General features: G+C 38.8%; 1 protein-coding gene across 2 annotated transcripts in view; it reads right to left on the bottom strand.

The window, feature by feature from the left end:
* PFI (tubulin folding cofactor E / Pfifferling (PFI)) overlaps nucleotides 1–12,521 on the bottom strand; it is a 77,188-nt gene that overhangs the window by 55,152 nt on the left and 9,515 nt on the right. For both annotated transcript variants that reach the window (XM_088945064.1, XM_088945065.1), the window contains exons 4-5: nucleotides 5,248–5,394; nucleotides 5,085–5,159 (exon numbers count right to left, since the gene is read on the bottom strand). In XM_088945064.1, the coding sequence (XP_088801190.1) occupies nucleotides 5,085–5,159; nucleotides 5,248–5,394 (222 nt within the window). The remainder of the gene's footprint in view (nucleotides 1–5,084; nucleotides 5,160–5,247; nucleotides 5,395–12,521) is intronic.

Here is a 12,521-nt window from a genome sequence, read left to right as displayed (position 1 = left end):
AAACATTTTGTATTAGATGTTCAATATAGATGGAATTCTACCTATTCTATGTTAGAAAGTTGTATTGCATACAAAAAAAGTCTTAGTGATTTTTATAATGCAAAAATGCCACACGATCCTATACTTAAGGAAGATTGGGAAATGGCAATTTGTATAAAAGATTTTTTACAAATTTTTTAGAGGTTTGACCCAGACATAGTACTATTGCAGGAATCCAAGACAATGGAGTTTAATAATAGCTGGGCACGAAGTGTATGGAAAGCTAAGGGGATCAGTTGGGTGGTTGCCCCATCTTGGGGTGCGTTAGGGGGGATAGTGGCAATGTGGAAGAGAGATGTTGTTGAAGGTTTGGAGGAACTAATGGGAAGATACTCAGTTTCCATGAAGTTCAAACAGCAGGAGGATGGATTTGTGTGGGTGATTGCAAATGTCTATGGGCCATATGACTACAAAGAGAGAAAGGATTTCTGGGAGGAATTGGCTGATATAAGAGGGTTGTGGGAGGGGTCATGGTGTGTGGGTGGAGACTCCAATGTGACCAGATACCCAGAGGAAACTAATAAGACCAATCAGAGGGTGACAACGAGTATGAGGAAGTTTAATAGGTTTGTGGATGCCTTTGAGCTTAAGGAGATTCCGTTAGCCCAGAAGACATTTACTTGGTCAAATCTCCAAGATAGACCCATATACTCTAAGTTGGATAGGTTCCTGTTTTTTGTGGATTGGGAAGAACACTGGGGGAACTTGACATCTAGAGCTCTACCTAGGGTGACCTCAGACCATTGGCCCATAGTGTTATGCAAGGAAGAGAAAAGGAGTGGAGGACCCGCACCCTTTAGATTTGAAAACAAGTGGTTACTCCATCCCGGGTTTAGCAGTAGAGTAAGGGAGTGGTGGAATGAGTGTAAACCCTTGGTGGAATGGAAGGGGATGAGATTTCATAAGAAACTACAATTCCTGAAAACAAAGATAGAGTGGAATATTTTGGAGTTTGGGAGGATAGAAGAAAGAAAGAATGATTTCATGGACCAACTTGAAAGCCTTGACTCTAAAGAAGAAAGGGGAGAGTTTGGAGAGGAAGACAATGAATTGAGAAGGGGCTTGAGGAGACAAAGGTTTGCCTTCATAAGGAGGAGATAAGTTGGAGGCAAAAATCTAGGTACTTTCATTCTTTGGAAAATGGAAGAAAAAAGATAAATTTCATTTCCAAACTGGTGGTGGATGGAATTGAGTTAACTCAACAAGAGGAGATAGTCGGGGCATGTATGGAACATTTTAAATCCATTCTAAGAAGACCTATAAATGGAAGGGTGTGGGTTGAAGGTCTGGATTGGGCAAATGTAGGGGGAGATAATAGGAGGGGTTTGGAAAGGAAGTTTGACTTAGAGGAGATTAAGGAGGTTGTGTTTTCTATGGACAGAACAAAAGCTCCAGGGTCGGATGGGTTCACAATGGCTTTTTATCAGGACTGTTGGGATATTTTGAAAGATGATATTCTCTTGGTTTTTGAGGAATTTCATAGGAGAGGAATTGTTAATCCGGGGGTGAATTCCAGTTTTATAGCTCTGATTCCCAAAAAGAAAGAAGCATTGCATCCAAGGGATTTCAGACCAATCAGTCTGGTAAACAGTTTGTACAAGATCATTGCAAAGGTGTTATCCTTGAGGTTGAAGAGGGCATTGCCATACATAATTGAACAAAATCAAGGTGCCTTTGTAAGTGGAAGACAAATCACAGATCAAATCCTCATTGCCAATGAGAGTGGAGAATTTCAAGAAGGATAAAAAGAAGGGGGTGGTGTGTAAGTTGGATTGGGATAAAGCTTATGATATGGTGGATTGGGAGTTCTTAAGGAAGGTTATGATCAAAATGGGGTTTGGGGCCAGATGGTGTAAATGGATCATGGGTTGTGTTCGGAATTATCATTATTCAGTGCTGGTGAATGGGACAGTGGTGGATTTCTTCCCAACCACTAGGGGTAAAAGGCAGGGAAACCCCTTATCTCCATTTTTGTTTTTACTGGTTGTTGATGTTTTGGGAAAGTTGATCCATAGGGCAGACTCTAAGGGTCTCATTAGAGGTTGGAGGGTTGGAAGGGAGAACATCCCACTCACTCACTTACAGTTTGTTGATGATACAATCCTGTTTTGTGAAGGAGGTAATGTGAGCTTCATAAGGAATCTAAAATTGGTGATTCAGCTATTTGAGCAGGTGTCAAATTTGAAGGTGAACTTTGGGAAGAGTTGTATAGTGGGGGTGAATCTGGAGGAGGGAGAGTTAAGGGAGAGTGCAGAAGTACTGGGGTGTGAAGTATCAAGGTGGCCTCTGAACTATCTAGGACTGCCCCTAGGAGATAATCCTAAGAGGGAGGGCTTTTGGAACCCGGTGGTGGAAAGATTTGAAAAAAGACTTGTATCTTGGAAGAAGAATTATCTATCTCTGGGTGGTCGGATTACACTGATTAAGGCCACGCTAGCAAACTTACCCATTTATTTTCTTTTAGTGTTTAAGATTCCAGGAAAGGTTTCTAGTAGGTTGGAGAGGTTGATGAGAGGTTTCCTTTGGGAGCCGAGAGAGGAGAAGAGGGACCACAGGGGTTAGCTGGAAAGTAATGACCAGAAGTAAAAACTATGGGGGTTTGGGCCTTGGGAACTCTTGACAGTGTTGGCCGGCCAGAAATAAGAGGAAGAGAAGAGAAGAAAAGAGAAGAAGAGAAGAGAAGAGAAGAGAGGAGAGAAGAAAGAAGGTTTTGCAAATGTAACGGTACTGGCGGCGCCAGTCTTTATTTTACTATATATATGGCGGCAGAAATAACAAGGGAAAAGACCCTTGTGCCCCTGAGTACAATAATCGACATAACAGAAATAAAAAACGAAATAAAAAAAAATCTTTAATTAGCCAAACAGGCCCTAACATCTGCAACTAAGTTATTTTAACATTATTCTAACACTCCCCCCTCAAGTTGGAGCATAAATGTCAATCATGCCCAACTTGTCACACAAATCTTTGTGCCGCACATGATGGAGACCTTTAGTGAAGATATCTGCAAGTTGTTTTTCCGAGCTGACATATGGTGTACACACTTCTCCACTTTCAAGTTTCTCTCTGATAAAATGCTTGTCCACTTCAATATGTTTCGTCCTGTCATGCAGAACTGGATTAGCAGCAATATTGATGGCAGCTTTATTGTCACAGTAGAGTGTGACATAGGATTGCTTACTGCGAAACCCAGTTCACCTAACAGATTTCTTATCCACATGATTTCAGCAACCCCATGAGCCATTGCTCTATACTCTGCTTCAGCACTAGATCTAGCCACCACACTTTGTTTTCTGCTTCTCCATGTGACAAGGTTTCCTCCTACAAAGGCACAATACCCACTGGTAGATTTTCGGTCATTGACTGCTCCTGCCCAATCTGCATCAATATATACTTCCACTTTTAAGTGACTGTGTTTCTAGAACAACAAACCAGCTCCAGAAAACTTCTTGAGGTATCTCAAGATCCTCTCTATAGCCTCAAAGTGAGTTGCCCTAGGGTTGTGCATGAATTGACTAAGGACACCCACTGCATAGGCAATATCATGCCTGGTCATAGACAAATACAAAAGTCTTCCCACGAGTCTCTGGAACATCTTTACATCTTTCAAAAACTCTCCCTGACTGTCTCCTAGATGGTGATTAGGTTCAATAGGTGAATCAAATGGTTTTACCCCCAACTTGCCTGTATCTTCTAGTAGATCTAGTACATACTTCCATTGGGAAATAAAGATGCCCTTGTGAGAGCGGGCAACTTCAATTCCAAGAAAGTATCGTAAGGGGCCTAGATCCTTCACCTCAAATTTAGTGGCTAAGAATTTTCTTAGTCTCTAGATTTCAGCCTCCCAATCTCCTGTGATCACTATGTCATCCACATACACAATAAGAGCTGCAATTTTACCTTCACCTTTTTAAACAAACAGGGTATGATCTTATTGGCATTGTTTGAATCCCATTTGTTGGACTGCTACATGGAACTTACTAAACCAAGCCCGAGGTGATTGTTTCAATCCATATAGGGACTTTTTTAACCTGCACACCTTTTGTTCACTGCCTTTGGCACAGAACCCTGGGGGTTGGGTCATGTACACCTCCTCTTCCAAGTCACCATTCAAGAAGGCATTCTTGATGTCCAATTGGTGAAGATCCCAGTCAAGATTTACTGCCAAGGAAAGGAGAATCCGGATAGAGTTCATCTTGGCTACTGGAGGGGTGTTTAGGGACAATGAAGGCAAGAACATTGATCTATATTCAGTCCCAATTGGAATAGGTTATGGCTGTCATGGAAGGATTGCAAAAGTTAAAAGATGTGAATGTGAGAAAGCTGATTTTAGAAGCTGGTTCAAAGCTGGTATTGGAGTGGTTGCAAAAGGAGCACAAAGGTTTTTGGACTTTCAATAATGAAAAAAAGAGATTCAAGTGGATGACTCAAGATATGGAAGTGCAATTCAGTTGGGTTAAAAGGGCAGCAAATGGTTTAGCTTATGTCTTAGCAAAACAAGGGGTGAGGAGGAACCAGTTGTTTTGGGCTCAATTGTAATAGCTTTTTTTGTCTGTAGAGAGTTAAGAAACTTTACCTCTCCCTATCTTGTAATTGTTTGAATATTTCTAATGAATTTCTGTTATAGATTTAAAAAAAAATGTTAGATGCCAACCAGACACAACCCTCCTTTATTCAGGATTGGGATTGGCAGTATAACAAGCTCATGTTTTTGGAGTTCTAAAACCATGGAATTAGTTAATAAACCTTTAACAAATTGCTAAAAGAAGTATAACTATACATTTATCAAAAAAGACATAGTAAACATCTGTTATGAATCAAATAACACATTATTAAGACTTAAATGGGTAACCCTCTCTCTGTTTCCCATTTAGTCTTTTAGCCATCTTCTCTTCAGTACATGTGTGAAGGAAATTTAAAAATCATGCTCTAAAAGTATCCATATAGTATCCAATATCAGCAATCAGTTATTATGTTCAATAGAGTTGGTTTTCAAAGCATGTGAACTATTTGGAGAAAATTGGTTGTAATGGAGAGGTGCAGACCATTATTGTCCTCAATTTATTTCCCATTAAATGAAGCTCCTCAATTGCAGGGAGTGATTGTTTAAGTATCTCAACCTGTCATAATCAAAAAGATACTGTTCATCCATCTGAAAAAATTTAAGAGGCCAAACAGAAAATTCAAACAAGAAATATGAATTGGTACCTGTGCCCATGTTATACCACAATTGTTCAGAACCAAAATATGGATACTTTTCAGCATTGGAAGTCCATTAATATCATGCATCATAGAATTGTTAGTTAAATTGAGAACTTCTAGTGTTGGCAATTCTTCACAGATGGAACCGACATCCTACAAGAAAATAACAAAATTTCAAATCGAAGAAAATAGTTTATTTTTGTGAAAATAATTTGCAATGAACTAAATTAACAATACATGCAAGGTTAAGACAACACCTTGCATTAAAATAAAATGTTGAATACAAACGTCAGCAGGTGTTAAGACAACACCCAGAGCAACACAAACCAATTATATCAGATCATAAAGCAAATAAAATAAAGAGGGAATACACACTCCAAGATCTTCCAGAAAACCCTTAACTCCTTTTCCAGAACCACAGCCTTGAGAAAGAAGCCCAGTGCTAGATCCCCAACAGTTTAATTTTCTACTTCTAACACTTCTTCTTGTCTGTCTCCTTCCCCATTCCATGCCTTAACTCCTTCCTTTACCTACTTCATATCAAATCCCCTTACATGTTACAATGAGTTCCCTTCACAAGTCATTCCCGAATACAATTGCTTTTTATTTACCCCTTGTCCTGCCAAAGCATCCACCAGACTATTTGCAGCTTCTCAAGCCCATGAGAATGTAGGCCCCGTTTGGCGTGTCTTTTCGCGCAGTCTGTCGGCTATTTACAAGCCCAGCAGACCACGATTCGGTCTTTTCCCATTTGGTTTGCGGCAGATCTAGCCAATAAAAGACGATGCGCCAAAAAGACGCAAAAAAGCCCAAATCGGGCAATTTTCGGGAAGCTCCAAATGGAGCTTTTGCGTTTTTCTCTATTCGTCTTCGCGTAGAAAGACATGTGGAAAGACACGCCTTAACCAAACGGGCTTCAGGCTGCTCAGATCTTAATGCAAAAGCTCAATGTGTCTTTTGACTATCAAAGCTACCAGAAGATCTTCCCAAAAGACTTCCCAAACGGCCCCATAGTGTTTAGTTCCATGGCTATTGTCATAACTTCCCTCAACAAGTATTTGTACTGCCAAGTCTCCAAGGTGCTTTTCTTAAGCCAACTCACCACTACTAGTCTCCATCCACCACTATATTGTTAAATTAGAGATTTCTGCCTAATCTTTAGGTTTGCAAAACAGCTAGTAGTTTTCCATAGCCAAGAGGGTGGGGTTATCATTTTCAGCCCGGCATGGAAAGCCTGGCCTGGCCTAGCCCAGAAATTTCAGGCTTGGGCTGGGTTTTGTGCTCTGGCCTGCAAATTTCAGGACCAGTCCTGGGTCCAATACTTCAGGCCCAGCCTGGCCCACACTTTTATTTTTTCGAGCAAAGGGTAAGGTATAGATTGTGTTGAGATTCAGCAGTTTCTTATGATTTTCTTGTTTATAATCATTAGTGTTATTGGGTCATTAGTTAGTCTTATTGGGCCCAAGGCCCATTAGTTTATAATGTTTTTTTGAAGCTGTTTTATGCTATGAACAGTAGCCCCCCCCATTAAGGGCATTTTAGTCATTGTAATCAATCTTTTATATGAGCATATAAGATAATGTGTGGGGAGGCCAGATCATTATTGGCATTTCCCCATCTCTTTTTCTCTTTCTATTCTTCTCTTCTCACTAAGATCTCTCTATTTCTCTCTTCTTTCTCACTGTTATCAAATCAGATTATTATTTTTTTTCTTTTCTACTGATTGATTTCTTCAAAAGCTATATGGATGTAGGGGTGAGCTTTATTCGGTTAAAACCAAAAATTTCGGTTTTGGTTTTTCGGTTCGGTTAATTTAGTTTTTGATTTTTTTTTGGTAATTGAAAATGATTTCATTAAACAAGAGGAATAAGATTTTACAAGAATCCCTTGGGAGGCACGAGATGCAGCCAACCCTAACCGTTACAAGATATCAGAAATAAAATTACAATGCTGCCCAGAATAAATGGTCCCTAGTAGACCCCTGTTTAGCAAGATGATCAGGCAAGGCATTTGCCTTCCTACCCACCTACTAATATCTACATGTATTGTGCCTTGTTAAACATTTAACTTTTTTTATGAGATCCCTATAACTCCAAACAACTGAGTCTAGATTTGACAGCCAGCCCACAATCACCTTAGAATCCCCTTCAATCAATAGGTTCTCCACTCCTAGTTGATTAGCAATCTGAATTCCCTGTACTGCAGCCAACATCTCGGCTCTTGTAGAGTCCCCTATCCCTATCGGGCCTGAGAATAAGGATATGATGTTGCCATTTTCATTCCTCAATACTCCTCCAATGCCAGACGGTTCTGGGTTACCCTGGCTGCTTCCATCAAAATTCAGTTTAAAATAACCTTCAAGGGGAGTTACCCAAACTGTAATAGCTCTGGTTTTTCTAAAAAAAGTGTGTGCAACTGTGGCCCAATTCCTCCAGATGTCATCAAATGAAAAAGAGCTGAAAGAAGCCAAGGATTTCAAAAAATGGATAGTCCTGGTTAAGATACATTCCTTCACTTCTGTAAAAGACCTCTCTTTATCTTGGAAAATTCTAGCGTTTCTTTCTTCCCAAATTGTTCAGTTTTTGAAAATTTCGGTTTAGTTAATTCGGTTTTTGGAAATTTTGGTTTTCAGAATTAAAAATTTGGTTAACCAAAAAACCAAATTAACCAAAACTCATTAAATAATATGTAATATATAACATATAGTATATAATATGCTATATATTTATATATTAATGTATATTATATATAGTATATTATAATGAAATTTAGTTTCATAATATATATTATATATTATATGTTATAATATACAATATCTTATATATGTTAATGAAATTCGGTTTTAACTGAAATAACCAAAATTTTCAGTTTCGGTTATTTCGGTTTTCTTGTAATTCGGTTTCGTTTCGGTTTTTAAAATTTTGGTTTATTTGGTAACCGAATAAACCAAATACTCACCCCTATATGGATGTACAAGTATATACGTGTATAGTGAGACACTATACATCAACGTACAGGAGCCATTATATTTATGTGTTTTATACATAATTTATGCATATGTGCATATGTTGTTTTATGTTATATTTTATAGTATAAAATAAATTTTATACACATATATTATGACATATAAAATATTATATATATATATATATATATATATATATATATCGATAATAGTAGGCCTGGAATCTATGTTTCAGGCCCAGAATCCAAGCCAGGCCAGGCCAAGGCCTAGGCTATAGGACTTATCACAGATCAAAGCCCGGCTCAGACCCAGCTCAGCTCAGTCCGTGATCACCCTACAAGAGGGACGAAAAAAAAAATGCCATTACATCTCCATTGCATCTCCTAAACTCTCCTCCAATCCCTGACAATTCAGAGTTGCCCAAGTTGCAGCCACCAAAATCATCTTGGTTACATTATGTAATAGACTAAGAGTGGCTGCTAGGTAATAATTATTGTGATCTTACAGCTTGAGGTTTTAGCAATAGACTGCCAGCAACCACTGATGTCATTAGATGTATAGTGACCAAAATGTACCACTTGCCCCATGATGATCTCAATCATAGGCTCATAGCTTATTTTGAACGTCTCGCCTCCTTAAATTTTCTTACATTTCATTTTTTCCGAAACTGACCAAAGCATTGCTACCCTTGCACATCCCTATAGAATCTTAACCCTTTGTTTAGGCAGTTAGAAGAAAAGATGATGTTAACAAGCTAGTGACATCTTTTGGAGGAATCAATCTGCATCAAAAAGTGAGAAAATTTTCCAAATACCAACAAGTAGAAAGGAGATTAGCACATGAAATGTAGCTTCACCACTTGTGCTGCAAAGAACATGAGTGAGGAGAGAAACACCAATTTAGCCTTTTCCTTTGGAGATGCTAACACATTAATTCTCACATGAAAACACCTCCCAACAAAAAGATCCAATCTTGGGTTAGACTGGCCCACTCCACACAGCCTTGACTGGAAAAAGAGGAGAATTTGGATTGGAAGGGAGGGCACAAAAGCAGGAAGCACAAGAGAAACAACCAGACTTGCAAAGGATCCAATTCTTTAGTTAGTAATGGGAACTGTCCAAAAGAAAGCTATTTACGGAATCAATGAGTTCAGTGGTAGCATCCAATTCACACCTATCCAGTGGCATTGTAAGCTCGGTCATTCATCTCTTCAAGCACTTAAGTCACTTGTTCCATCATTGGGCCATCTTTTATCTTTAGAGTAAGTCAAGTTAGTATTTTTTTTTTCTTTTGAAGATAACTAAATAAAGTACATCTGACAAGATGTCACCAACCCATATACAAAACTGGATCCCGAAGAAATAAATGACAAAAAAAAAAAGAACCGCTAAGCCAAAATACAGTGATCAAAATTCAAAGTACACCAAAATTCCAAGCCAAAGTCTTCTTTTCCCAGGCCTTCAAATTCTGGAAGGATTAGAAACCAGCAATTATCTTTTAGCAGATGATGATGATGATCGCCCCTAATTCTTCATTGCTTTTCACCTTCCCTTCAAATATTCTTTTGTTTCTCTCCTTCCATACCTCCCAGCAAACAGCAAGTGGAATGCAGCTCCATATGATTCTGGCTTTAGTGTTCCCATGAACTCTTGGACCAGCAAATGAAGAATATTGATTCCTCCTCCCATGAACTCTTGGACCAGTTCCAATTTCCTTTCAAAAAACTGCATTGGGCCAGCAGATGAAGAATATTCTCCTCCTCAAAGATACATAAAACACAACTGTTTGGAAAGTGAACCTCTTTTTCTCAACTTGTCTTGAGTGACAATGCTGCCCATTGATACCAGCCAAGCAAATGCCCCCATTCTTTAAGGGTCTGGTTTACCCCAAACACCTATGACTGAATCGAGGACCGAGCATTAGAGGTTAACTGTCATTTGTAAGGGAAAAGATTCTCAATGGAGTAATTGATATTGTGCATGTGAGCTTCGAAAATCAATGGGTAGACCTGTTTAATAGGGGCTTGAATCAACAAAGAGTTGATCATGGTTTAAAGTGTCCGTTATTTCCCTAATATTTCCACAACATATTTCCATTTCCATGGGTAGCGACTTGAAATCTCCAATGAACACTACCAGCACTATGTGGAGTACAAGAGATAGTTTCCATGTCATATTCCCATTTCCACTTCCATGGGTGGTGGCATGAAATTTTACTGGAATCGACATATTCCCTAGTGAACACTACCAGCACTATGTAGAGCACAAGAGATAGTATTATAACATAAGTTGGTGACAATATTGTAGATATGTGGAGTAACAATGTTAATGCCCACTTAACCTACATAATTACCACTTTGAGCCAGCCCAACATTCATTTCAAACATAAAGTTAAATATCACTTTTTGGTTTGTGTAATAGATTTTTTTGGTTGTTCTATTACAACTATTTACATTTTCTGAGTTTAAGTTTTTCTTTAACTCATTCTATAATGAAGCTCTTAATCTTAAGGTTTACAGGGCAACTTCAGAACGTATTCTCTTGTCTATGACCTTAGTTCTTTTAGCTTTGTTTTATGATTTGGAAGAAGATAATAACTTAAAAAGGCATGTCAATGCTTCTTTTATCATTTCATAAAATGTCATTCTATATTTAACATATCTTACAATGTTTCCACCATGTCTATAGTTTTACAATATTTCCAACATTTCTAACATGTTTCTTATATTTGGACACTGACATTTGCACTGGCACCAACACTTTAAACCTTGGGATGGATTACATATGCAACAAGCTAGGACTATATGATATATATACTCCAGCTTGATGGGAAGTGTTAGTGGCTGACCTGTTGAGGGTGCTTTAGTCTTTTCTCTTTTATTTAATGAAGTGTAACTAGTCTATTTTGTTTGTATCCCGTACTTAATTAGGTAAACTATAGTCTTCGTATGCAACTTTAGTAATATATAAATATGGGTTGGTTGGGCTTGGGAGATTAGTTTTTCTCACTGGCCAACTTCTCTTTCTCCTACTCTTTCTTCTTTCTTCTTCTTTTTCTATTATTTCTTTGACCTAACATTGCAGCCTTTCTTCTGTGTAGAGGAGATGGGCCGAATGGCCCATAGACTATTATTTCATGTTATGTTTATGTTTCCCTCTGTAATGGGCCTTATTCTGGGCCCATACTCTGTAATGTTTTGTGCTTGTAATTTCTTGCCCACTCAAGGGCCTCTCTGTAATATTTCAAAGATTAACTTAATAAAATGTTTAGAGTGTTAGAGGGAGGTTTAGTTCGAACCTCTCACTCTCTAACTCTCATTGCCGCCAGCTCCCTCTCTCTCAACTTCTTAATCTTCTCTTGTTCAGTTTTCTGGTTTTGCATCTAATCACAAGCAGTCCTATACTTCAAGAGGATTGTTTTCAACTTGGTATCAGAGCGGGCTAGAGCTTGGCGTGACCCTCATGTGGTTCTAGTCCAGCCAACTACATGAGGATGTTATAGGGCTGGAAGTTTAAAGTCATTCACCTAGTTCTTGGAGGTCATTGGAGGGTGCCCAAGTCTCTACACACTTGGAGAATAGTTCGGTGACCAGGAAGAATCAGAGAGCAAGGTGTTCGGCCTGATTTGAAATCAGACAGAAAGGTGTTCGGCCTGGTTTGAAGTTCAAATCAGAGATTCACTTACTGTAAGTTATCTCAGTTATTTTTGGGTTATTTTCGTTGCTTGGGAGAGCTGTTAAAGTATTCGAAACCCTTCTCCATTCTGCCCTACTGTTCGGCTGTTGCTGGACTGATTCAACTCAGAGATTTCAAGTTGCTGAAACTGATTTGGACTCAGTGGTACTAGTCTAGAAATTATGTCCAGCCTTTGTTTTGGACCTATACAAAACATTATTGAAGTGGTTCCTACTAGTTAACAGTAGGGTGTTAACTACTGCACACAGAGTGTTTGTCAAAAAGCCTCTTAAGGACTGTGGACTGTTATTTCTTCCCTTTGGGACAACGGTTGTTGGGGACCTAAAATACTTTGTGTTTGGAGGTCTGCTGGTTGCCCCTTGAAGGATGAAATAGTATCTCTTACTCTAGAAAGTGTTGCCACCGAGCTGGACTGTCACGGTTATCAAGATTGAACTGTTTTTTGTGAGTTGGTTGTTGTTGCCGATTCAGCTCAAACTAAGTTCTTCAAGATTCCTTGCACCTTGGAAAACTTATAAAAACCTTAATGGAGCCTTTGCATGATGGATTCCTCGGACCTTGAAAGCAAGAGTGTTGCTGAATATGGACAGACTTTGGGGACCCCAGCCGATTCTATGTTG

Source organism: Nelumbo lutea, chromosome 5, assembly GCF_056320005.1.
Source record: "Nelumbo lutea isolate HS-2025 chromosome 5, American lotus-T2T, whole genome shotgun sequence".
NCBI lineage: Eukaryota > Viridiplantae > Streptophyta > Magnoliopsida > Proteales > Nelumbonaceae > Nelumbo > Nelumbo lutea.
Note: the sequence above shows the minus strand (reverse complement) of the source record. Positions and strands in the feature narration are given on the sequence as shown.